General features: G+C 47.7%; 2 protein-coding genes across 7 annotated transcripts in view; one reads left to right on the top strand and one right to left on the bottom strand.

Annotated features, from left to right (window-relative positions):
- Positions 1-63: 63 nt before the first annotated feature.
- Positions 64-19,551, top strand: zzz3 (zinc finger, ZZ-type containing 3). 5 transcript variants are annotated; one of them, XM_069157952.1, is made up of 12 exons: positions 66-159; positions 6,245-8,087; positions 10,719-10,857; positions 11,538-11,685; positions 11,806-11,954; positions 12,729-12,800; positions 13,097-13,198; positions 13,369-13,464; positions 14,234-14,383; positions 14,947-15,090; positions 15,754-15,854; positions 16,684-19,548. In XM_069157952.1, exons 2-12 carry the CDS (start codon positions 6,310-6,312, stop codon positions 16,826-16,828), a joined length of 3,024 nt encoding a protein of 1,007 aa, XP_069014053.1. In that variant the 5' UTR covers positions 66-159; positions 6,245-6,309; the 3' UTR covers positions 16,829-19,548. The 5 variants fall into 5 exon arrangements, with proteins under 5 accessions (XP_069014056.1, XP_069014053.1, XP_069014054.1 ...); XM_069157953.1 differs by lacking the exon at positions 66-159 and adding an exon at positions 701-780; XM_069157954.1 differs by lacking the exon at positions 66-159 and adding an exon at positions 809-1,538.
- Positions 19,552-20,004: 453 nt separating this feature from the next.
- ak5 (adenylate kinase 5) overlaps positions 20,005-26,083 on the bottom strand; it is a 60,144-nt gene continuing 54,065 nt past the window's right edge. The window contains exons 12-14 of one of the 2 annotated variants that reach the window (XM_069157969.1): positions 22,612-22,728; positions 21,755-21,937; positions 20,005-20,844 (exon numbers count right to left, since the gene is read on the bottom strand). In XM_069157969.1, the coding sequence (XP_069014070.1) occupies positions 20,770-20,844; positions 21,755-21,937; positions 22,612-22,728 (375 nt within the window). In that variant the 3' untranslated portion in view covers positions 20,005-20,769. The remainder of the gene's footprint in view (positions 20,845-21,754; positions 21,938-22,611; positions 22,729-26,083) is intronic. The other variant, XM_069157970.1, reaches the window with a different exon arrangement.

The raw sequence follows: 26,083 nt of genomic DNA on the forward strand, positions 1-26,083 counted from the left end.
AAAAGGGGGGGCAAAAAAAAAAAAAAAAAAATGTACAGGATAGTGTTGCGTTTTGACGAGAGCGGCTGACTCGGCTCCCTCACCACCAACCAACCCGACGACCTGCCTGGGTTGGAAACATGGCTGCGGCCGAACGTGCAGCAGATTTACGGAAGTGAGGTATGTGTAATTCTTTAAGCTACAAAAAAAAAAAGAAAAAGAAAAAGAAAAAAGAAGCTGTTTTAGAAGTGGACCCCCGGCGCTAGCGGCAGCGAACGAGACGGAAACAACAACAACAACAAAAAAAGCAAAAAAAAACAACAACAAAACAAAACAAAACAAAAAAACAACGAATTTATTAGCGCGCTAAAATAAAAATAAAAACAACGCCGTTGTCGGCGGCGCGCGAGCACATCGGCAAAGTTACCGCGCGGAACAATCGGCTAGCTCGGCTAGCTGCTAACACCAGGGCTAAGCGTGCTAAGCGTGCTAACTGGTTGAACCAGCAGCCGCTGATGCTACTCGGCTGCTAACCATGCTAACGGCGCTACTTCAGTCCGCGCGCGGCAGTCGGAGGTTTTAAACCCGCGCTCGTTGCTCCGTCATGTGTTTACCGGGGGTGGAGGACGGCTTTCGTCGAGGTAGCTAGCTAGCATGTGCACCCCCCCCCTCCTCCTCCTCCTCTCCTCTCCTCCACCACCGCCTCCACCACCACCACCTCCTCCTCCTCCTCCTCCACCCGACGGTTATTAACAGAGAGGCTCCATCTGAAACGGTTTCTTCTCCCGAGAGCTAGCGGAGGTAACTAGTCGATCGTAGCCGGGGCGGACTTTTGTTTGTTGAGTGTCACCGGTGGAGGAGGTGGAGGAGGAGGTGGAGGGGTGGTGGTGGTGGAGGGTGGTGGTGGTGTAAGATCATATATATATATTTATATATTTTTTTAACGCCAGCGGTGCAACAGTCTGCGGTTTCCGGTGTCTCGAGCGTTTAACGTAGTATATTTAGCTCCCGGTGAGCTAACGGTAACCGGGTGAGTTAGTTTCGCTCGGGGTTAGCACGCTAAAACGGGCAATGCTAGGTCAACTCGGGTTTGGCTCGGAAGTTGGACCGTGCTAACGTGTTTGGGTTGGTTTTTTTTTTTGTTTGGGTTTTTTTTTTTTAGCTCTCGTGCACCAGCCGGTTTGTTTGTTTTTGTTGTTTTGTTATTGTTGTTGTTGTTGTTATTGTCGTCTAAACGCGCCGTCCGGGAGCTTTAACGCTGAACTTTAAAGAGTTCACCTGGCGCAAACTAGTGCTCACTTTAACCGCCGGCACGTGCACCGCTCGCAACGCCGCCGAGTCGCGAGACTTCGACGGAGCATCCTCGCGCCTCCCAACTTTGTCGGCACGGGAGCTCGCGGCAGCTTTGATGTTGAGATTTGAGCGATTCTCGTCGGTGTTTTGTTTTTGTTTTTGTTGGTTGTTGCCAGTAGGCCCCTCTCCCCCCCCCTACCTCCCTCCCCACCCGTGGAAGTGTTGAACTACAGGTCAACAACGGAGATGAACAGCCCGACACGACGGTAAAAAAAAAACAAAAAAAAACGACACGGAGCTTTTTTTTTTGTTTGTTTATCCTAAAACGGGTGTTTTTTTTTTTTTGTTTTTTTTTTTTGGGGGGGGGCTAAGCTTTTAGCCAACAACAGCCTCGCGCTTTGCGTGAAAGGTTGCGTGTTTACTTGTGTCGCGCTAACAGCGATGCGGTTCAAAATCGGCACGTGTTAACATAACTTCGCAACCAAACAGGCGCTTTAAAGAAAAACAGGAAGTGGGTTTTGATGGGAGAGTTACAGTCGCACATGGGTCCCTTGGTTTAACTGTCCCGATCTGTGTGTGAAGTTGATCTCTTAAAACCTCCTCACGATCCGCGGGCTCGCTTAAAGCTGTAATTAATATAGTCAAACCCCGTGTGTGATGATGATGAAGTAACACCTGAGGGGTTCAAATGCACAGATGTGTCTCCAGAAACATCAGTGATAGTTTGATCTTGCTCGTGTTTCATTCAGTAGAAGTTACCACTGCTGAATGTTTGTATGTGGAACAAAAAAAATACACCTAAATATGATATTTTGGTTGCATTGCAGTGTTTTCCACAAGTTTGTGTAAAATATAGGGCGCGTGGCTTTGTTAGGGGGTTTGAGGGTCTTCCTCTGGATAGATTTTCCGAAATATGCAATTTAACATAATGTTTTGACCGTTATTGTTCCCAAATCTGGGTAAAACTTTCCCAAAAATGTTCAAAAGCTAGAACAAGTCATAAATAAACAACTCCCATGAAGCTTATGTGAATTTGTTAGGTTTTCCTCTATGATTTTTATATTCATTCGGCTTCAGTGGTGCCCAAAATAACTTTGGGAAGTGCTGTACCTGAAGCCTTAAAATGATCCTGGATCAGTTCCCCACCACTGTCCACTCTCTTACACCCAACATTAGAGAGGGGAAAAAAAACTAATTAAAATGTGGTTCGGACCCTTTTATAAACCGTAGCAGTGTCCACTTGTGACACCCCCATCAGATGTTATGCCCTTCGTGCTAGCACAAGTTATTAGCAGTCCAGCCATCGAGTGGTTTATCTCTCATATCAGATTATCAGATTTTTTTCCCCTTCTTGTTAAGCACCTTTTATAGGCCTGAAAGCTTCCGATATTTAATGACGGAAAAAGCAAATAAATAAAGAAGCGTCGGATGAATTAAACCATATTTTGCACGACGGGGATATTCTTTACTTTGTCTCCTTCTAATACTCTTTTTTTTTTTAATCCCTCAGATTTATTTTATTCAGCTGTAGAACGACTGACCTCGAGCGTGCGTATCCATTTTAATGTTGATCGTGTGTATACTTTGTGAAACTAATGTTATGATATGTAGTTTAATGCCTCTTGACTTCATGCTCCACAGCTAAGGAGACCCCTGTCATTGTGATAAGTTTAACGATTGTTCCTCCAGAGGAAGTTCCTCTGCACCTACTTAGTAACGGTGTGGATTGGGAAATATGCGAACCATTTGCGCTCTTTATTTTACGGCATTCCAGTCAGTGCACACCTCTTGTCAGGCTGGCATGTTTGACATTAGTTTGAGCCTGAGCCTCAGTAGAGTCGTCTTGATTTACAACACCATGGAAACTCGCCTTCATACCGTCTAAATGGGCGCAAAACTCGGTCGGAAATTTCCAACAGGCATCTGAATGCAGCGTTAGACTGTATTTATTAATTATTGATAGCTGTCTTGCCAGTTCAGCCAACATGTTAATTATCGGGACACGGCGGTGTGAGCAAATATTGCATGTAGTTATTCAGCTCTGTAACTTTAACCCTAATTATTTTGATGTAGTGATTTTTTTTTTTTTTGTTTTTTGGGGGGGGAGCGGGTCAGATGAGCTGGCTTAATTAGTTTTGTCATGTTGAGTCTAAGGGTGAGTGCTCAGTCTGAATAACCTGCCCCCTTCCGCCGCCTGTCTGTTTTTCTTTCTCTCTCTCTTTTATTTTATGCATGGGCAAATCACATTAGCTTTCTCAGCTGGAGCCTTTAGTGGAGTGTGAGTAATTTGCGTATGTGGTGGTGCTCCTTCCAGGTGACTATTGTGTTAGCCCCCAGAAGGAATATTATCAAAATGTATTCGTCACCAGGGAAGCCTCTGGCTTTGATATATTTGCAGTGCGAGTACAGTGCAGGAAATGGGAGGCTCTGTCCCACTATAGGCAACAAGGAGCTTTTAAATCAGTCTGGACAGAGGTCGGCCCTCAGATTGATGTACCTGTAATTAACGTAAATGAGCAGCTCGTCCACAATGCTAATTGAGGCAATATTTTATCCTCTCTGAAATGGTCGAGGTCCGTGTCTCATGTTCTGGAAAAGGACATCCAGTGAGATCATCTTCGGCTGAATGTCACTTTAATATGACCTTTGGCACGACATGTCTTTATTGTCCTGTTTGTTAGATTTATCAGTCAGACCGTGATCTAGAGGATACTTCAGTGGCAAGTTTGGGGTGTGTGTGTGTGTGTGTGTTGACTGGGGATGTTCTTGGGAGTCATGCATCTTCTACCTGGGGCAAGGATTTCTTTATAATCTCTAAATTTCCCTCTACTTTCATTAATTGCATGTTGGCATGCCCCAAATTGCAAGTGGATTCCTAATCACTGTATCGCTAGAATACGTCTAAAGGCCTGTACAGACCGTGGCGTGACAAATATGCAACACAACAGTGTGAAATACTCGCCTGCAATTATTGAATTTTGAATAGATCAGCGCCAGCTCATTCTTCAGGAAAAAAAAATGACGGCTTCAACATCATCATCATCATCCAGTGTTGACGATCTTGTCCCGTTCTTCCTTTCTCAACAAAAGACCTTACTTGCTTATTATCATCTCCACCACATCCATGATGTCCTTGAGCTCGTTGTCTTTGTCATTTTTCTGTCCTTTTGTCATAAAACACGGGGCGGCGGGAGACACAAACAATCGATGCGATGCGACGTCCGTTCCGCTTCCACACGGCGTGATTGGTTGATCCGTTCACTCGCGGTGCGAAAAGCTTCGAGAAATCGACCTCCTTTTTTAACCCCCCCCCCCCCAAAAAAAAGTAGAAGTTTTTTTTTTTCCCATGTCATATTCGTGTTTTGCGTGAAAGTTCTCCTGAACGAGCAATTATATTTAAGTGTAAATTAATCATGCCTCCAGTGTGTGAAGACCTGTGTAGATGTTCAAGGTGTTGGTTTAAGTTGTTTAATTGTGGAGTTATTATGGTTTAACTTTTTTTTTTTTTTTTAAACAACCCTAATAGAAGCTCTGTTATTTGGATTGCTATTTGTTAAATGAAAACTGCTTTGCTTTTGTGTTTTTAGTGTTCCATGACCGCCGGCCGCGGTGTTAGTGGCCCATTTCCCTCCGTGACCTTTATGCCATGTTCAGAATCTAAATACCGGAGTCAGCTCTCCACATGCGTGTATTGGAGTATGTTGAGGAGTAACCCGGCTCTGGTAATAGTTACGCTCGGCTTCGTTACAACCTTCATGTCACGCGAGTAAGATAATCAGCTTAAGGTGTTTACACGACATGGATTGTGTTTGAATTTCTATTATCTGTGGGATGGATTATTAAGTACAGGATGAGATATCCAAGACTGACTTCTTATTATTGGCTGGTAGCGTTTAGATGGTGTTAATTCTCCAGTGCGCACTATAAGCCCAGGATTTCTTTTATTGTAATTCCCACCAGTGAATCTTCATCCGCAGGATACCACGGCGACACGCGGAGCGCGAATTTGGAGGCTTTTGTTGCGCCTCGAATTGTGTCGGGAAGTTCATTGTCGCGCCTCGTGTCGAGCTCTCGTCGTCGGGGCGTTTCAGTTTTCGCGTGTCGCGGTGCGCTTTTGGAGGGATTGCAGCCTGGATGGCCCTCTGGCACACCTGTTAAAAATAGATAAAACAGCCGACACCGTGTGATGACAAACCCGTGTCTGCCGTGTTATCTCGGCTTCAATTGGATGTAAGAGTTTCAGCGTGGAGTCAGAAATCAGTCAACCAGTAAACCACATTTATTTTACACAGAAATACGCGGTAATCTCTGCAGGGAGGAACTAAATATGCCCTCAACGTTCAGTGTGATGACATTATTTTTGATTTGCTTTGGGCTCTTTTCCTGAGCCGTAGTCACCTTATCTCCTGCGTTACCGAGCACGTACCGATGTCCGCAGAGACTCTCTGATTGGTCATTTAGGCGACGTGAATGGTCTGACCTTATTGCTTTCTGTTTAGTCTTCCTCCAGTGTGAGATCTCCCACCTTTTTTTTCTTTTCTTTTTTTTTTAATGCATTTTCCTTTGTACAGACCCAGGTTTAAGATGTGTAGTGTTGCCCGTGGACAGAAAGGTGTTGCTTAGCTACAATGACAGAAAAAAAAAAAATCAATACCCTTCTGGTGTGAGCTGAGAAATGACCCCAGCGGTATTTAACAAAGGCCGTTTGGTAGACGCTTTTGTTTGAAACACCACAGGGTACTATCCACGCAGTTATTTCCAACAGCAGTGAAACTAATCAAACCTATAAATGTTGCCGTGTTAACGTGCCACGGTGTAACCATTGAGCTGAAATATGTTGGAGTCTTTTTTCAGTCGTTATATTGACTTTATGAAGTGCATGTGTCTGTGTGTGTGTGTGTGCGTGTGTGCGTGTGTCTGTCTGTGTGTGTGTGTGTGTGTGTGTGTGTGTGTGTGTGTGTGTGTCTTGCAGGTGCCCCGATTCTGCTGCAGAGGAGAGAGCACCAGGATGAGGAGACTGTAGGCCCCCGCCGTAGTATGGCCGCGTCCCGTTCCTCGCGCGTCACAAGGTCATCAGTGGGGCTCAATGGATTGGATGAGAACTTTTGTGGTCGAACCCTCAGGAACCGCAGCATCGCCCAGCCAGAGGAGACCTCCGTGTCTCCGCTACCGAGGGCCCGCTCGCCCAAGAAGAAGCAGGAGTCCAAGCACGAGTCCAAGCACGAGTCCAAGCACGAGTCCAAGCACGAGTCCAAGCACGATTCGAAGCAGGACACCAAACAGGACGTCAAGCAGGAGTCGAACCAAGACGTCAAGCAGGAGTCGAAGCAGGATGCTAAACAGGACACAAAGCAGGATGAGAAGCAGGACACTCACTCACAAGATGGCCAGCAACAGGCCTCGTTGCAGGGAAAGTTAAGTGACTCCAAAGCTTCTCCCGCTGAGGCAAATCAATGGACCAGTTCCAGGAAGCGGGACGTGTCCTGTTTAGAAAAAGACATTAGCCCGGAGAAGTCCGAGAACTGTGACAGAGGGAAGGGGGCGCGGGATGCCTCTCCTCAAATCAAAAGGGCCAAGCGGAGCTCCCGCTCTGGAGAGTCTCAGGGACAGGAGGATGTCTCGGAGCTTCTTAAACATGCAAGTCCAGTTTCTGTCCCAGAGCTCGGCAAGGACAACAGCTGCGAAGACTTAGCCAGCCAAAACTCTGCTAACACAAGTCCTGCCTCGTCCATCCTCAGCAAGCAGGACGGTGAGCCGACGGGGGGGAAGGCAGAGGATGGTCGCGTGGAGTGTGACGGGGCAGCTCAGCCCCCGAACGCTCACAAGACCTCTAATGGACTCAGAGAGGGATCGAGCACACTCACCGAGGAGCCCGGTGCGAACCCCACCTCCGCCACCAGCTTCCCGTCGCTGCTCAACGGCAGTCAGACGGGGGTGCCCTCATCCCCCGACCCCACCGTGCCTTGTAGAAACTCTGTCCCCGGGCCGATGGAGGCCTCCAGCTCGGGGGAATCGCCAGCCTCGTCCGCACCGACGTGTGAGGGCGCTCCCGAGGACCCTGTCCCTGAGTTGGTAGTGGCCAAGGAGCAGGAGGTGGAGGAGGCGGAGGAGGTGGAGTTGGACGTGATAGGCGACCCGTTGTGTCTGGCCCACGAGGAGCAGGTGACGGAGAGCGAGAGCGACACCAACGGCCGGCCGCCGACACCAATGCAGGAAGCCGCTGCCTCCACCTCCTCCTCCTCCTCAACCACCACCACTAACATGAACAGTAGTCCAATCAGCAACAACAACTCAGGAGAAACTACCCCCCCACTAACAACCTCCCCCTCCCCCACAGAGCCAGGGTGCAACCCCTCCATATCCAGCACGTCCCCCTCTTTCACAGAGCTCTACGAACACAGATACACCCTACGGACTTCACCCAGGAGAGCTGCGTCTGGTGGCAAAGCCTCCTCCTCCTCCTCCTCCTCTTCCTCCTCCAAGCCCAGCTCTCCTCCCAGAGACAATGGTCCCCTGAGGGAAGCGGGGGAGGTGGAGTTCGGCCTGGAGGAGGACTGCCCCGCGGTGGAGCAGCCCGCTCCCTCGGACTCTATCGGGCCCTCGAGCGAGGGGCCGGTCTCCGCGGATGCCGGAGACGGGGCAGGCGGCGGCGGCGACGACGGCGGCGGCGGTTCGGTGGAGGGCAAAGAGGCGGAGAGCAGCAAGGAGCTGCCACGGAGCCAGGCGGCGGAGGCGGAGGAGGAGGAGGAGGAAGAGGAGGAGCCAGACGTGTATTACTTTGAGTCGGACCACCTGGCTCTGAAACACAACAAAGAGTATGTGGGAGCTCCCCGGAGGACGCTGTCCTCCTGATCTATTGTTGATGTGGCTCTCCCACATGTCGATCACTGTCTTGTGATCATCGCCTTACTTCTGGTCTCTGGCTTCGAATGCACCAGAGATGCATTTGAAGTGATGAGGGTTTCTCTGTCCTAATAATACTCGGATGTTTTGAAAATGTTGAACCTCGTGTGTCTTTTTAAGCTTAGTCTCGGGTCAATATTTAACACGTCTAATAATCAGCCTCACAGTAGGATTCCCAACCTTATTTGCATCGTGGGACCTTAAAATGCAGCCGTGTCTGTTTATGACGCCTCCTTACATGAATGTACCCCCGACTTGTGAACAGTTAAAGCAAATTTCACCTTTTCAAACTCAGATTGTTTCCTTTTGAATAACTGCTCAGAGGCCAGGAAAAGTAAAAATATTAAAATACACAAAAATTAGAACGGATAAAAGTCGGAAATTAAGAAAGTAGAATGTCTTTTTCCTCAGAATCCCTCAGCTTTATCCTCCTATGTTGTGATTGTTGATTTGCTGAAGGAAAATTACCCTTACCCTGCCTCTTGTATATAACAGAGTTTCATGACGCCACACAGCTGCAGGAGTCTAATGTAAATTTAATGAAATCAAAACTCTGATTCAGCAGTCACTCCAAAACCGAACACAAAGAGACGCTTGATTTACCACAGAAGCTTATGATGGTTTTCACACCGCCGACACACAGACAGGATGTTTAATGATCTCCGTTATAATGGGAGCGCGTCTCGGTAATCGAGGGAGTATCGGTGAGCATCTTAAGTTTAGCTCCCGCCTTACGGTTCAGGTTTTACATGTTTCAGCGTTTGAGTCCCACCTTCAATGTGTTAAAATGACTTTGCTGATTGTTTCCGTTATCTCTTCCGTCAGCCAGATGAATTTCATTTAGAGGAGACCAGTTTCTCGCCGCCGTTGGAGGTTTTTCAGTTGTTGGTCGTCACGCTCGACGGGATGTTTGTGTTTGTCGGACAGGTCCCGCGCCGCGCTCAGTCAGGCTCCGCTCGCTGAACGCCGACAGGTCGGCCGGCGTTTTGATGCGTCTCCGCGGGGAGGCGGGGGGGGGGGAGAGGGGGAGAGCCGAGGGCTCCCGAGGCCTCGTCGGCCGAGCTCCGTTTTGTCTTTGACACCCGCACCGGTCCAAGTTTCAAATTTGGATAGTGGCTTCAGAATAAGATTTCAGCGCTCTCATATTACGAGGTAATTCGATCAAGTTTCTGTGACGTGCCGAGGTTCGGTTGTGCTGAGCAAGGAGAACTTCGATGCCTCTTGATCAATGCAGCCAGGAGTCTTTTTTTTTTATTTTTTTTTTTTTTATGGAGGCATGACGAGGCATTTTCAAGTTGCCGAATACGGAGGATTAACGCAGACATGATTGATGATGGCGTGCGTCAATCCTCCGTATCAGTTTTGTGGATTTTGGACAAAACGTCTCTCTGTCTTTGTCACATGAAGCAGGTCGGTTCATCATTATTTGGCATTATCGTAGCAGCACTATTGTTCAGGCTGGCTTTTCTTGTCTTTTTTTTTTGGCACCAGTGTTACCTCGGGCCCTGTAGGTGGCAATGAAACACCAGACTTGTCCCTGGACGGTTGGAGGGAGTCCAGAGTGCTGAGAGGCAGAGCCAAGTCCTCCCCGTTTCCTCAAAACAGATTAATGCTCAGATCGTCTGAGGACATTTAGCCCACTTGCAGCTTTCTTTCGCAGAGGTCTCGCATTTTTCAATCCGTGTTAATCTGCAGCTGTAGCATTCGCCGTCGCAGAAACAGATTGCGTTGGCGCCGAGGCTCGGTACGAACGGATAGTGGACGAACCGAAAGAGCCAAACGTGACATTAAGCGCAGTTGACTCATCACAGCGTTTTCCTTGTAGGACTTTTTAAACCACTGGCAGCTGTTTGAATAAATTGTGTCCCGTGCATTGATTTTCATTCATGTTGCGTTAGGGGAGATTGATCCACTCCGCTCCGCTGAGCACCTACATTAGGTTATAGCCGCGCGGGACGCTGTCACACCGCCGTCGACTCCTCCGAGCGCCAGTTCCCTCCCGTAAAGGCCTCTGAGTCAGTCGCACGCTTAGTCATTGACAGCTCAGTTTGCAGCTCTCCTGTTGCCCCGGAGAGTGTGAGTGGAAAGGTCAGACTTTTACAGCGCCGAAGGCTCCTCGAGTGCCACAAAAACCCGAGGGGGTTGTCACTCCGGGGTTTTGATATTTGCCGGGGGAATCTTGACGATTCCAGATGTGCGCTTCTACACATCTGACCAGTGTTGGAGTGTGTTTTCATCAATGGGCTACTCGAGGAAAGGAGCTCCTGAAGATGTTTGCAATTTGCCCCGGCAGCTGCTTCAAGGAGATAGTTGCGTCGGTGGGAGTCGCAACACTTTTAACCGTATTGCGAGAAATAGATGGAAAATTCTGGAAAATGGTTCGTGTTTTTTTTTTTTGCGCAGCTTTTTGGGTTCCTCGGCGCCGTGGCTGAATAATGGATGGTCCGTTGGTCTAAAAGTTTGATGCACTGCAGCATCGCAAGTGTCAGGTTAAATAATGTAAGCAGTCCAACTCCCGTCTAACCTCGCTCCCTCCGTGTCAGTTATCAGAGGCTGCTGCAGACCATCGGAGTTCTCGAGGCCCAGCGCACTCAGGCCATCCTGGACCTGGAGACGTTGGCACGGCAACAGAGGGAAGCGCTCGCCGATCCCATCAGCTTCGTGGAGCAGCTGCAGAAACGGGTAACGAACACCCTCCCCCCCCCCCTCCCTCCCCCCCAACCACCTTTCCAGCTTGTAAAACTGTTCCTTTTTCCCCTCATCCACCGTATGACTGATATGGTCCTGTACCTTCACACGCCTGCTGTTGGACGTGCACCCGCTCCACTCTTACTACTTGAGGTCTTGAAGACGGCTCACAAGGTTTAAAGTTTATTTACCGTAGGGACCGTGTACAGGAAACATTCATCTCGAACAGAGAGGAGATGCTCTGTACCAGATTGAGCTGCAAGGTCGTTTCCAGTCATCGTGGCAAATCGGTAAATAAATTTGAGGACGTTGGATTATTCAGGATTTGATTAAGATGTCGGGTTTTTACTATAAATCCTTTATTTAGCCGAGTGTTAAATTGTGCACAGAAAAATGGAAATACACGTTTTTTTTTTTTCTTCTGTATCAAGAAAAGGGCCTTCTACAGCACATCGTTGGCCATCAGTTGTCTTTAATGTCCAGCTAGAAGAATCAACAGGGATGCTCCTTAATTTAAATGACACACCCGACAAAAGTAGTTAATGAATTATGTCCAACTACGTCGGCTGGTTTCTCTTTTTATTATGACGTGCCCGGACTTCCTCTAGTGAAGTTAGTAGCGGCTGTACATTCACTTATTAGATTTGGACGCTTGGTTTTATTGTGACCCTCAGGTGAATCTGGGCCTGCCGTGTCCTCAGCGCGTCGTCCAGCTCCCCGACGTTTCCTGGGAGCAGTACACCTCAGGCCTCGGCGAATTTGAGAGAGAGTTCTGCGACAAGAAACGCAAAACCCGGCGGCTAAAGTTGATCTTCGACAAAGGCACGAATGACTTCAGAATTTACTCCAACTTCATCGAATGTTAATAGATTATTAGTATTTACATTCTGCGTGTATTTTTTTCTTTTTTTTTTCTTCTTCTGTTTTTTTGGTCGTCAACAGAAACACCAGAGGGCCTCCTCTGTCATTCCACGTCAGGTTTGCCTCTTCGACCAAAAAGTCCCGTTGAGCCCAAGAAGGAAGGCGAGTCGTCCACCATGTACTCCTCGCTACCCACCAGCGACGCCCTGGAGAACGGCAGGCAGACGCAGGTACGACTCGGCGATATTCGGTGCGGCGGCGGCGCTCTCGCAGGAGCCGACGCCGAAACATCTTGCCGCAGCCGTCTGCCGGTGCATCAACGGTGCAGAAGCAGCGACGCCCGTTTCCTCACCGTAGCCGGTGACTCGCCGATCCCCTGCAGGTCGCCCGACAAATCAACAGTTTATTACCATTTTCACACACACCCCCTCCTCCCCCCTCCCTCACCCCTCTTTTTTATTTTCTTCTCGGCCCAGTTAAGCGTGCAGCAAGATGGTATCTATGGAAACGTGAGGCGCGCGCCTCTCTGATTATGTCTTATTCTTTGCTTCTTATGTCCCCCCCCCCCCCAACCCTCCTTTCCACCTCGCGCTTCACATCGTGTCGGCAGTCAGGTTTCACTTCTAATTGATTGTTGGGATTAGACGGTACGAAGCAGTTTGCACCGCGCAAGCAGCCCTTTTAATTATTTCCGTTGCGCTGCCTGTTTATTTTGCGCGAGCACGTTTCACCAGACGACACGCTCCGAATTCTATCAGGACTTTTGTTGTTGTTGTTTGTCAGTCAAAAGAGTTGCCGTTTTCCTCCGCGTCCCTCCAGTGAGACGCAGTAAGAGTCACATCTGACAGCCAGGCGTCGTCTCGTCGAACTGACGGATTCCGCGTTTCAGGCGGTTCACACGCGAAGATCTCTACTGATGGCGGCGGGGGCCCATTATTTTGTTGTTGTTGTTGTTGTCTCGTGTCAGTCTTTTAACACGCCCGTCTCTCCTGTGCTCTCCACAGATGATCAGGGGGAGGATCTGTCACCCGAACAAGCCTGACACATTTAACCAGCTGTGGACCGTGGAGGAGCAGGTTGGTAGCGAGTGTTCCAAGATGTCGCAACTCATGTTTTAGCGGTTTGGATGCGTTTTACCGTCGTAAAATCATCCACACGTAACGCAGACGTCCACATATGTACAAAGACGAACCGTAAACGGGGTGAATAACAAATTGCGTGCGCTGATAAACTGGTAAAGCAGCATTTTTTTTTTTTTAAAAGGCTCTTTTCTAAATAAACTTTCCGAGGGAAATGATTAATATTATGAATTATTCAGCAGGGAAGTTTTCCTTTACGCGGTTTTCACGTGACGTTTTGTGTATTTTGTCAGAAAAAACTGGAGCAGCTTCTCGTCAAGTTCCCTCCTGAGGAAGTCGAGTCCAGAAGATGGCAGAAGATTGCGGATGAGCTCGGAAATCGAACGGCAAAACAGGTGACGAAGACAATTAGAATGTTTGTGCGCCTTTTAAAAATGGCTGACTGGCTTGTTCAGTAAGTGAACCTCCCGCAAGTACACGTGCATGACCTCAATTACTCCAAGCAGCTGTTCCTCAGTTGGAGATGATTAACGCAGACATCTTTTTCCTGTTAAAACATTTCCAGGTTGCCAGTAGGGTTCAAAAGTACTTCATCAAACTGACAAAAGCTGGTATCCCCGTGCCTGGAAGAACACCCAACCTGTGCATGTACACTAAAAAGGTAACTCCATTTATCAAAACCCCCGAAGAGAATACAAGAATCACTCATCTCGTTTATGTTCATGGATTTGTAAAGTTAGTATATTTTCATGTATATTATCTTCTCGGTGAAATGTTATTGTAATGATATATAAGTTTGCGTATGGCAATACATTGACTGCAGGTTCTTTTTGTCTTTTCTTTTTTTTTTTAACGCTGTCTAAGATACAGTATGTACTCTGAGAGAAAATATCACAGGGGGGGGTGGGAGAAGCTTTTTTACTGCTCTCAAGTGCACAAATATTATGTTCTCATGTCTTTGGCATTTCTGTGCGGCAGAGTCTCGTTGCTTCTCAGCCTGCAGTACATAATGTACACCGATATCAATACAGCTGTGATGAGATTAAAAAAAAACAAAAAAAAAAAACAGCTGACAGTTGCGTTTTCGTCAGGCGTCAATACTGTGTTATTGTTTTACAAAAGTCATGATTACGAACGGCCTGTAACTCCAATAGTGCAACGTTCTGCCTGCGCAGTTTTTCCTTCTGATGTGTGTTTTAGAACTGTAATACAGTTTATTGTAGATTCATCATTACTCATTTAGGTTTGAAATCAGTTGCCACATCGTGATATATATACTGATCATAAAGAAGGATTTCAAATGGCTCGATATTGATTTCACCCTGACGGCCCGGCCCCACTTCAAAAAAAAAAAAAAGAGTAATATAGTTGTGATCGCCCTGTTTTGAAATGAGCGCCTTCTTTTGCAACTCCTGCCGTTTGTTCTGCAGGCGTCCAGTAAGAGGCAGCACCACCTCAACAAGCACCTGTACCGGCCGTCCACCTTCCTCGCCTCCTACGAGCCTCCGGTCTACATGGACGAGGACGACGAGCGCTCGGCGTATTACAACAGCGTGCAGGACCCTTCGGCCGACGACTCGGTCGGTCATCCGTCACGTCTCTCTCGCAATGCTTTAATCCCTTTGTTATCAGCTATCGGCTGGTGGGGAGGGGGGGGGGGGGGTCGTCCTTTACTCCGGTCACGTTTGCGGGAAGGGATGAAAGTCTGCTGAGGGGCGGGAGTCTCACGGGGCCGTCGAGGCCCGGAGGTGTCGCTCATAGCTCAGTTGGAAGCAAAAAGTTGCTCTTTGCCCCCTTTTGTCGCCCCCCCCCTCTCCGTTAAGACCTGGACGACGGTACGGACTCGAAGTAGCAGACGCGCAGCGTCTTTGCGAAGGTTTATACTCGTGTACTTTCGGCCGAAAGACGATCCGTGCAGCCCGAACAGAAGGAAACCGCGTCCTGGTTGTTTTATCGATATGTTGCTCGTATTCAGCTAAAACTGAACGGATCGATACCGGCTACAGATTTGTTTGCAGGTTACAAAACATCGAGAGAAATCTCGTTGCCGGCACGGCTCTTTTGGAGTCACGCAGAGATGTGTTTGTCCGTGCGTGTCCGCTCACCTCCTGTCTCTCCGTGTGTCTTCTGCTCTGGTTTCCAGGATGAGGAGAGCGTACCTGTGGAGTTGAGAAATTTGCCCGAATACAAAGAACTTTTAGAGCTGAAGCGGCTGAAGAAGCAGAAGCTCCAGGAGTTCCAGGAGATCCAGGAGGATAAGCCCAGCGCGCGCCACATGGGCTTCAAGGTGACGACTTTCGCCCTCTCGCTGCGTCGCCGTGGCGACATTAAAGCCGGGCGTCGACGTGCACACGCGCCCTCGGTTTATTTGGAGTGAGGAAATCATGGGACGAGGGCTTGTGTCCGTGTTGCATTCTACACACCAATAATCCTAACGGCACGCCGCGTGTTCCCACCGCGCAAAATAGATCGTACGAAGTTCATTTTGAAATGTCTCAACCAAAATAGAGCAGGCTGGGAAATGGAAGGAATATTATTGGCTCCTGCTGGCGCCAAAATAATTAGGAAAATGGCAGATTTTAATCTTTTTTTTTCTTTTGGGGGCATTTTCAAGCTTGAAATTGGCAGCGGAGCATCGAAGGTGCAGCTCGATTTGACATCTACAACATCGACATCAGTGATAGAGTCGCATTTCTTTTTTTTTTTTCACTCCCATTAGTTTTAACACTTCTCTGTTACATTCCCTTATTGGAATCAGCCGTCTCCGGGTAGACGGTGTTGTGTGGTGGACCGATTTAAGAAAAAAAAAAAGTAATAAAAAAAGGGCACTCGTGGTTTGTGGAGTTATTTAAATGAAATAAAGTTGTTTACAGTTTCATGCTGTTCCCACACGGTGTTCTGCAGATGTTGAATGTGTGTGTGTGTGTGTGTGTGGGTTTGTTTTGCGCAGTGTGACGTCTGCGGTATGGAGCCCATCCAGGGAGTGCGGTGGCACTGTCAGGACTGTCCGCCGGACAACTCGGTGGATTTCTGCTCCAGCTGCTCCGACTGGTGAGATCCCTCCGCCTCTCTTGTTCCGGTCGCACGGACACGCGGCGATTAGGACAGTACGATGATATACAGGACACCGCGATGAAACCACATTACCACACCGGGTGTAATTATGCTGTGTACGGGGGGAGGTGGGGGGGGGCATTCGACCAGTACGGGCAGCGTTGGAAATGAAAGGTCAAAGGATTTTTAATGAGTTTTGCATTAATGCGGTGATAGATTTTCTTTTAATGAGGTGTTTAATTTACCAAATGACATTCCTGTCTGGGTATTTTCTTATTTTCCCCTCAGTTCCTGGAGGGATTAGACGCTGCGGTTCGTGGGCTTTTTATTTGACTTACAAACTTTTGTTTGCCGCACCCAACGTTGTTATAATTGTAGGGAAAACCTGAGAGACTGTAAAACTGCAGCATGTCAACGTAGTAAAATAATCTTTGTTTTATTTATCTCGGTGAAACTTCTCGTTTTACTTCTCTTCAGGGTAAAGAGGATCCTCTATGTTATTACTTTGTTTAGTAGCGTATTGATCTATTATTAAAGTTCTATTTTTGTGTTGGCACCGAAACACGCTTAGATCGTCAAGAAAGTGGTACTTTTTGCATTTATCATATTTATTTTATTAAGACATCCAAATTTTGCTCTGTAATATCTTTTAAAGACCTGCAGATCGCAAAGCATGTCAGCAGATTTTGAATTTGAAGCCCGATGCATCAGTCAAAATATAATAGTTTTTCTGTCTCGCGGAGTCCTCACTTCCCGCCAGGACCGTTCAGACCGTAAAGACTCATAAAGTCCTCTCATGACGAATATTTTCCTCCTCATCTTCCAGCTTGTTCAAGACGGAGACCCACAAGCCGAACCACCACCTGGACCCGGTGTACCTGCCGGACTCCTTTCTGGACAGGGACTACTGCATGCCGCAGAGCACGGGCTACAACTACCTGGACCCCAACTACTTCCCAGCCAATAGATGACAGGGTCCCGGGCGCCTCTAGCTCCAGGCTCTCTCCACATATCCCACAGGGCACTCTGTGCACGGCTCCATCCTCCAAGTCCAAGATAACCGCTTAACCCGCCGCCAGGCAGGAAGGCAGACAGGCAGACAGACAGACAGACAGCCGGGGGCCTCCAAGCAGACCTCAGTGCTGCTGGTGGAGTGGGGGGGGGCTGGCTGTTGGTAAATGACCTCCCTCACTTGAGCTAAGGGCAGCCATCCATGTTGGTTCTGCCAGGGGAAAAAAAAAAAAAGAAGAGGGGGAGGGGGGCCCCCCTCCGCTCCACCTCAGCTAGGTTATTCAACGGATCTGTGATTTGAAATGATACACTATTTTTTAAAAACAAACAAACAAAAACCGAAGGCACACGACATTCCCGAGCTCTGTGACTCCAGGAGGGGTGTGTTCCCTCCCCCCCCCCCCCCAACCCCCTCCCTCCACCCCCCATCGCCCCTCCGGTCTCCTCCCCGTGCTGCTTCAAAACTGGAGAGCTGACCACCGGTCTGGCGAGAGAGGGCGCCGGCCGAACGGGAGACGCGCCGGTCGCCTCCAGGCGTGTCGTAGTGGGCCGTGATGTCATCGGGCCGTGATGTCATCGACCCGAGATGCACGTCGGCGGTTTGTATGCGTGTATGTGGTCTCCGTGTTACGCAAGAGTGACAAAATGTTCTAGCTAGGTGTCCGTAGATTGAGTATTTATGAGTCTCGGCGGACGTTCGGGGGAGGAGGTGGGATGATTTTGGGGGGGGTGTGCCGGTGCCGCTGCCGCTGGTGCCGCCGCCGCGGGGAAGTTCTGCCGCAGACCGACCTGTTGAACTCATCGTGCGCCATGTTGTTTCAGCACGGAGCCATCCATCCCTACCACTGTCACACAACGCTGCTCTCTTAACCCCCCCCCCCCCCCCCCCTCTCTCTCTCTCGCACACACACACACACTCACACACACGCACACACACACCTACACACACACACACACACACACACACACACACACACACACACCTACCTTCATCTCCGTTTCCTTTCCCGCTGCTCTCTCCACTAAAACATGCCTAACAAAGGAAGCACTACAGCACCGGAGAGCACATTTTATTTTGAAGGCAGGCTAACGAGAGGAAAAATACACAACACCACTGTGTTTTTCTTTTCTTTTTCTTTTCCCTCCCCCCCCCCCCCCCCTCTCCCTCCTCCACTCCCCCCCTCCCCCCACTCACCCCAGTGTGTGCCGTTGTTGATCATGTTGAGTGTACAAGTATATGGTGAAAAGTGGGGGGAAAAAAAAAAAAAAAAAAGTAGCCAGCGCTAGTTGCTGTGTGCCATTTTAAAAAAAAAAAGAAAAGAAAAAGTTTTTTGTTTTTGTTGTTTTGTTTTGGTTTTTTTTGGCGGAGGGGGCGGGACTTATGACCACGGCCACATCTTCTCCTCCCCTCCCGCGTGACTCCCATCAGCCCACGACATTATCGATCCAGTCATCATGCCTCTAGATCTTTAATTTTTTTTTTGCAGTCCCACTTTAAAAGGTCCATTTAAAAGATTGTATTTTTATTAATCTATTTAAAAAAAATAAAATAAATAAATAATTGAGGTAGTGGTTGGTGCCTCCACAGTGGAACAACCCACACAATTTTATACACATAGATTTTGTTGTGCTTGAGTAGACACCATTTTGTATGGTTTTCGTCTCCTTCCCTCACCCCCTTTGCCCTGCTTCAATATCTGTGTATAACAGTCTGTTCTTATGTAAAAAAAATAATAATAATGTAAAAAAAAAAAAAAAAAAAAAATGCTAGAGGAGAACCGTCGAAATAAAAGTATGTGAAAATAGTGTTTCTACATCTGTGGTTCCTGGATTGTTCTTCGTTGCCGTCCCAGCCGAGTCGGTTTGTGGTTGAAAGTTTTCAAATGTTTAGAAATTCAAACGATTTGTTAAAAAAAAACCAAAAAAAAGTGGTTCTATTTTTTTTTTTTTGAGGATTTTCTGTTTTTCTTTATTTTATATTGTCACCAAATTATCTGAAAATTTTGGTCAATTTTCACCATTTGCTGACATTTTTTTTATAAAGAAAATGATCAAATAATCAGCATATTAATCACCACAGTAAAACAAAAAGTATCTGCAGGCCTGAAACTGCTCCTGATAATCATGTTTTCCACTGAATAATCTGTAATTACACGTTTCAATATTCTATCGCTGCTTTCATTTCGAGTATTTCTCGAAGCCGAGTGTGCTCGAGCTCAACGATGATTTCATTTTCAGATCGTTTCTGAATGACAAAAACGATCCGAGAGCCCAAAGTGCTGCTTGTTTTGTCCAACCGGCTTTCCGAAATCCAAAAGATGATAAATTTATTTTCACATGAAACAGGAAATCCTCCACAGCTCAAATCTCTTGAATGTCATCTTGTTTAGAGACGCTTTTATTTAATTATCAAAACTGCAGCTGATCCATTTTCTGTTAATCAGCTCTGCAGTCGATAATTACACGGGTGCAGTAAAGTTGTTCTCAAATGGAGATGGTATAAACTGTGATCATCCCATCGAGAGCAATTTAATTATTAGCGAGGCTGAATAACGAGAATCTGAAGAAGCTAATTGCAAAACATGTTTTTACTGCTGGAAATTTAACATCTGTGAGAATCAAAAGATAAAAAAAAAAAAAAAATTATTTTTTATTTTTTTGGTCATTTCCCAGAATAATGTCAACCTGCTTTGTTTTCTTTAGCACTTTGAATGACATCTAATTTATCACAGTTTCAAACGCTTGTTTCTTGTGCTTTCGTCTGTTAAAAGATTGTTGTTGTTGTTGTTGTGAAAAAGCTATTTAGAAACCCGAGTTTGTCAGGAAGATTTGATTTCCTTTCTCCCCACGTGTCCCCTTGACACCGGAGTCGGTCACGTCGGACTCTCCCGACGCGCCGAGCGCTGCAGTTAAAAGGTCATCCGCTGATCCCGAGTCTGTTTTCTGCTTCCAGACTGACACACGAACCGTCTTCGTTCATGCATTTTAACCACATTTACTCTCCTCTCTTTTATTCCGCTGCCTTTTTGTTGTTGTTGTTGTTGTTGCTGCTGCTGCGATCCTCTCGCCAGCAGATGGCGCTGTCGGATCAGCCGCGACTCGCCGAACCAAAAGCACACACTCGGAAATACTCCCATTTAACAAATGCACTGGCTTTATTTGAATGTTTAAATACCAGACTCCAAAAAAAACAAAAACAAGCACCTGTACGATGAGCTCGGAAACATTGTGAATGCAGGTGCGATCGTAATACTTCTTGATTCGGATTTCTGCTGTTTATTTAATGCGCAGACGGCAGTTAAGCTTAGTTGTAATTCTTGCATGCTTGTTACAATATAAAGCACGGGTGCTGTGCGTGAGAGCATGAGCACACACGCACACACACACACACACACACACACACACACACACACACACACACGCGCGCACACTGACATTTTCCACCTCTGGCATGCTGCTGGAAGTGGTCGCACAGATCTCAGCATGTTCTCAAGTCACAGCGGGGGATGTTCTCTCAGTACAGTCGTCTGCCTCGCTTTGGGGCAGTTGGCAGCATTATATGGAGGTTCGACGAGAGAGGGAGGGAGGGAGGGAGGGAGGGAGGAAGAGGGGAGAGGAGGACAATGCAAATAGGTGAAGCAGAAGGTGACAAAAACCGGTGTCGGGTGTCAGGGAAAAGCACAGAGAGGACTCTGATCGCAGGTGAGACATGCAAACCACTGGAGGTCAAACTGTCTGGTGTGATGTGATGCGGGCGAGTCTCCTCCTGTGGTGGTGGTGGTGGTGGGGACGGCAGAGAGAGAGAGAGAAAGCAAAGGTCGTCACGGGGACGGGGGATGGAGGGGGGTGGGGGGGGGGGGGGGGCGTCTCCTGGACAAGCAGAGTTTGTAAACCGTAGACATCAGACGGCAGGAAGGGACTCCATCGACTGGCAGATCTGGGCGAACACTTCCTCCGGCGACCTCTCGGCGTCGACCTGCGGACGGAAGGGGGCGGAGCTTAGCGTGACATTTAAGCACACACACACAAAACACACACACACAAAACACACACACAACACAAAGTCCAGTACCTGATGTGGCATTTAAATGTTCAAAGAGCCTTTGTTTTGTTTTTTAAAGGGATGGTTCAAACCCCAAACACTGTGTGTGTGTGTGTGTGTGTGTGTGTGTGTGTGTGTGTGTGTGTGTGATTCTCAGCTCGCCCTGGTGTCAGTGGAAACAGAGTTAACCTTCTTGAAATAACTGACCTTAAAGGCTTCATCTTCCCACAGCTCCAGTTACTCCGGGATATCTATCCGTGGCGCGCATATGATTTTATAATTGTTTCCTGGTTTTGTAACTTGCAGGAAGTCAATCAGGTGCTCGTATAAACAGTGAAATCGTCTTTTTTTGTTGTTGTTTTTTTTGTTAAGTTTGTCGAAGCCGTTTCTGAAGTGTGCCCGAGACAAATGCGTCTTCTTTTACAGCAGATGTTTTGAAATTGAATATAGCGGGAGAATCACAGCTGTTACCGATAACATTAGAACCGGCATTTCGGCGTCCCGGTGTCGTCCGACGTCATTAAACTCAAATCTTCCGTTTCATTTCGCCTGCGTGAGATTAGAGAGTCCGATATATTTTCAGTGTCTTAAAAATGAGATTCATCCAAACAGCTCAGGATCTGTTTTTGCAGTCAAACCACCGTCACGTCTCGTATCATCCAAAAATATGTATGTTGTACTGAAACAGTAAATAACGAGGCGATTGCGTGACAATTGAGACGACTTCTCATCGGAGGGTTGAGCCGTTCCTCGGCGGGCGGGGCGGTCGGGCGAGGGGGGAATCGAACCCTTCGCCCCGCCTGCCGGGTCGCACGCCGCGTGGAGAACCTCTTCTCGTTCCTACCTCGTGCAGCAGCGTCCTGCGTTCGTAGTGAGCCGCCGCCGCCCGGCTGTCGCCGCAGAAGCTCTCGGCCCTCCGGCGCGGGACGCTCTCTCCGTCCGAGGCGGCTCTCCCGCGACACCGCAGACGGCTGGACATGGTGTCGGCCGAGCAGTTCAGCAGGAGCACCGCGCTGGGTTCCCCCATCTGACGCGCACACACACGAGGAGCATCAGTTGAACCCTTTTCACCCGGATGTCACTGCGTCTTTCCTCATTCAGCATCCAAGTGTCACCCAAAGACGAGCGGAAGTTTTTTTTTTATTTTTTATTTTTTTTTTTTTTAAAGACGTTTCACCTCACTCAAAAAGTTCTCGAGACAGGACTCCATCTTCATCTGGAGGACGATCGCGCGGGGGGGACATTAGTGTAGGTCAACGGGTTTCCCCGACCGGGAAGATAAAACGCCCGTTTTGACACCGGGACACCCGACGGCTGGCGTCGACCCCGTAGATCGGTTGGACGACTCATCGACTCCGGAGCCGCCGATACCGTTCAAATGTAGTCCACGACCCCCCCGCCCTCCCTCCCCCCAAAAAAAATCCGTCCCTACCTCGCGCGACTGTTATCGACCCCGATGACTCGCGCGTGAACCTTCGACGACGTCATCGAGGTGTTAAAAAAAAAAAGTCGGGACAGCCTTTCGGACGGGAGGTGAAACGAGAAACTCCGTCGCCGCTGGATGACACTTAGATCGACCACGACCTCGACGACAAGACATAATATTCATCATCGCTAAAAGAAAGTTCTCGTTGATGTTTTTTTTTTTTTTTTTAATCCTCTTCGATTCCCGTTTCCGACCTGGCGCCTGCCGGCTCTCACCTTGGCCTCGTACTCCTGCGCCTGCCTCAGGTCTCGGGGGAAGCCGCTGACCACCAGACCTTTTCCCTGCCGTAGCGACGACGTCACCGCATCGCACAGCAGCTCCAGCAGCGTGTCCTTTTTTTTTTTTTTTTTTTTTTTTTACAGATTACACACACACACACACACACACACATTGAAATATTATTAAAAGAAAGTAAAAGCTCCGCCCACTGTCGCGCCCGATCGCCGACGCGGCGAAGGGAAAAAAATAACGGCGTCGTTTTTCTCGTCGCTCGTTCCACCGGAGACTCTGAATCCGTCGGCCTCTCATCGCGTCGCTTCACCGAGGTCGGCGGCGGCGGGTTTTTATCGCTCTCGGCTACTTTACAAAACCACCTTCGCTCATAACGCTGCCGTTGGAGTTTATTCATCTTCCGGCGGGTTCTGCTTTTATTGTAACATGCGCGGTTTAAAATCTGAGGCGTCGCTGATTTGTCTTTTTGAGGCAGATTTCTGGGTTCGGATTTATCAATCTCACTTCCACCGGATAGATTTTTTTTTTTTAAAACTCTGTGAAAGATAAAGCTGTCGGTGCTCCTGTTTTGTTTCCTCCGCCGACTGTCAGCTTATACTCTTGATCTGAAAGCGCGAAAGAAAAAACCGACAGCTGGGAAGTGTCCGAAAGCAACATCCTAACCAAGCCTGTGGGAAGTAGGCGTGCGCAGGGATGCCGCGGCACCCCCTGGCGGATGGTAGAGGACCTGCACGTCTAAAAAAAAAATAAAAAAAAAATGTAATGAATAAAAAAAGTTTTAGTAATTTGTAAAATGTTGATATTCTTATGATAGTTTGATTTCAGTGAGTACCTCTTAAGTTTCAGAGGGTTTAATAGTGCGTCTTTTTGTATTTTTGTAATCAAACTTTCAGTCTGGCAGGACGTTTGAGGTCGGACAGACAGTTCAAAGGTGAAAAGACAAGAACCGGCGCAACAGCAAGAAGATGGCAACACGAGGAATTGGGAAAAAGCGGCTAACGGAGGACAAGGGGAACAAGACAAGTTCGGTTTATTGTTATATTATATTTCATACACTACTGCAATTCAAGGTACTTTACATCAAATATAGTGGATATTTAAAAACTCACTTTTATAGCAGCGCTGAGCAGCTGATTAAATTTTTTTTTTTTTTTTTTTTTGTACCTTTTAATGCTTCAAAACGCTGTCAGACATTTTGGATAAAGTCTGAACTCTGTTTAAAATGCACCTTAAAATTTGCAAAATCTTTATTCTCTCTGTGGAAATGCAGCAAAGGGATTTTTTTTGTAATTGTGAATTTGCCTGCTTTTAGAATAATGAGCGATGTGTGTGTGTGACCTATATTTTGTGTACATTTTCTTCCATGATTATGATTTCTTTCATGGTTAAATATTGTATGTTCATCGACCTTATATTTTATAGACCATGGTAATAATATATGGGGGTGTGGAGGTGGTGCCCTGTCAAAGCTGCTCGGGAAAACACACACACACAGAAAAACAAGCGCTCCTCCACTTTTAGGTCTTTAACACACTGAATATTATTTCCTTTTTTTTTTTTTTTTTTTTTTTTTTTTTTGTTGCAGTTTGGCTTCAGACGATTGGGAAGACGACGTCGCACCACCCCTCTTCAGTTTGGGCAGAGCGGTTTGTTTTTACTCGTAGGAACACGCGTGGCCGGACGGGACGTACTTTTCGGCAGGGAATATTTAATTGCGCCTTCTGTGTTGCCAGGCAACAGTACAGCAGCACTTTTAGGAGTCAGTGGCTTTTTTTTTTTTTTTTGCAACGTGTTCTGCTGAAAACCTGTAAAAGTGCACTTCAGTCATCCTGGTGTGGGATTATTCACCCTCCTTTAAACCACTGACCCTCTCTTTGCTCTCTCTCAATATAACTGCGTCACTCATTCAGCCATTAAAAACAAAACGAAAAACAAAAACAACAAAAAAAAATAGCATTTGAGAGTGCTCGTGTTGAAGAGCACATGGGACATGACCTTAATGTGTCGTAAGGAGCTTAGACAGCTGAGCCTTGCTTTGAAAGCCGTCGGGTTTGTTGACGGACAGAAAGTCAAAGTCAATCTGTGCGTGGGCGTCTTTATGTGTCCCCCCCACCTCCCCTCCGCCCTCTCCAGCTGAAACAAGTGGATTAATCAACTAGTTTATAGACAAAAAAACAACAACTTCCTTTTAAAATAAGATTTTGATATTCAATTAATAATTTGAGTTCGTCTTTTTGCAAAAAAAAAAAAACTGGTGAAAAATGGCAAAAATTTGTCTTTGTTTAATTATTTGCTGCAAGGACCTTCTGGATTTATCTGCAAACTGCATCCATGCCAGATTTCGGTCTTGTTGCGTCCGCACGCTCGCAAGACGCGTTGACAGGAATAGACCGGCTGAGCGGGCGTTTCGCCAGCAGATTTCCTTCCCAGACGGCAGTTCAATCGATAAAAGGCCCGGTCGGGGACAGAAGTGGGTTTGAAGATTTCTCGCTCCGGTCCTGAGATCAGCTCGGAGAAAGTAGATGAGGAACGAACCCGCCGCTGACGTGTCTCGGCGGGCATTAAATCACGTGGAGTTTTTTTTTAAATTTTTATTTACCTCCGCTGCAGACTGAGCGTTGTGGGGGAAGAGAGGGAGGGAGAGACATCATTTTAGTTTTATTTGATCCTTATTTAAACGCTGACCGTGCAGTTCTGATACTGAACACGGGGAGAAGTGTAGGACGTTACGCGCAGGTGAGCTCCAGCTGAGAGGACGCAGGCGTGCCGAACAGAAAGTCAAACAGGTTTCAGCCGCGTCAGTGCGGCTGCTCGGTTTCCTGAACAGAAGAAGAATCGTGACCGAGCACGACAAAGTTCGACTGGGAAAAGGCTCGGTGACTTCCACGTAGGCTTGTGGAAACTGGAGCAGTGAACGGGGAACTGTACGGACGAACGCTCGTCGCAGCTCGTTGCTCGCGTCTCAACCGACGTTTCGTTTACGAGTTATTGATTCAGGAAGTAGAAAAGTGTCGTTCCCGACGTGGCGTGTCCTCGTGTCCTCGTGTCCCGGCCAGACGAGTGCGTTCGCTTGCAACGTTACCGGGCGAGTGCTGGTGAAAAGCTCCGGCGGGATGGTTCGTCTGTGTGGTGAATAATAATCCCCCCCCCCGCCCCCCCCCCCGCAGTTCTATTAAAAAAAATAGATAAAATTAACTAAAAAAAGAAGAAGAAGCCTCCTGACAACCGCTGGTGCGTTACCGAGGGTCTTCATAATGACTCGCGGCAAAACGCACCACTTTTCATAATCTGCGTCGTCGTAATGAGACGTGTGGATGCTGAGGATGAGGCCCGGGAAGCCGACCCATTCGTCACCCGCGCTTCTAATGTGATTTCGGTCTCCTTTGGATTAATGCGTCAGGGGAGCATTAAAGTGTTTGCTCCGCTCCGTTATTACTCCCCAGAGGAAACCGAATG

Source organism: Embiotoca jacksoni, unplaced genomic scaffold (assembly GCF_022577435.1).
Source record: "Embiotoca jacksoni isolate LCO1_2020_lvr unplaced genomic scaffold, fEmbJac1.0.p SCAF_22, whole genome shotgun sequence".
NCBI classification, from domain to species: domain Eukaryota; kingdom Metazoa; phylum Chordata; class Actinopteri; family Embiotocidae; genus Embiotoca; species Embiotoca jacksoni.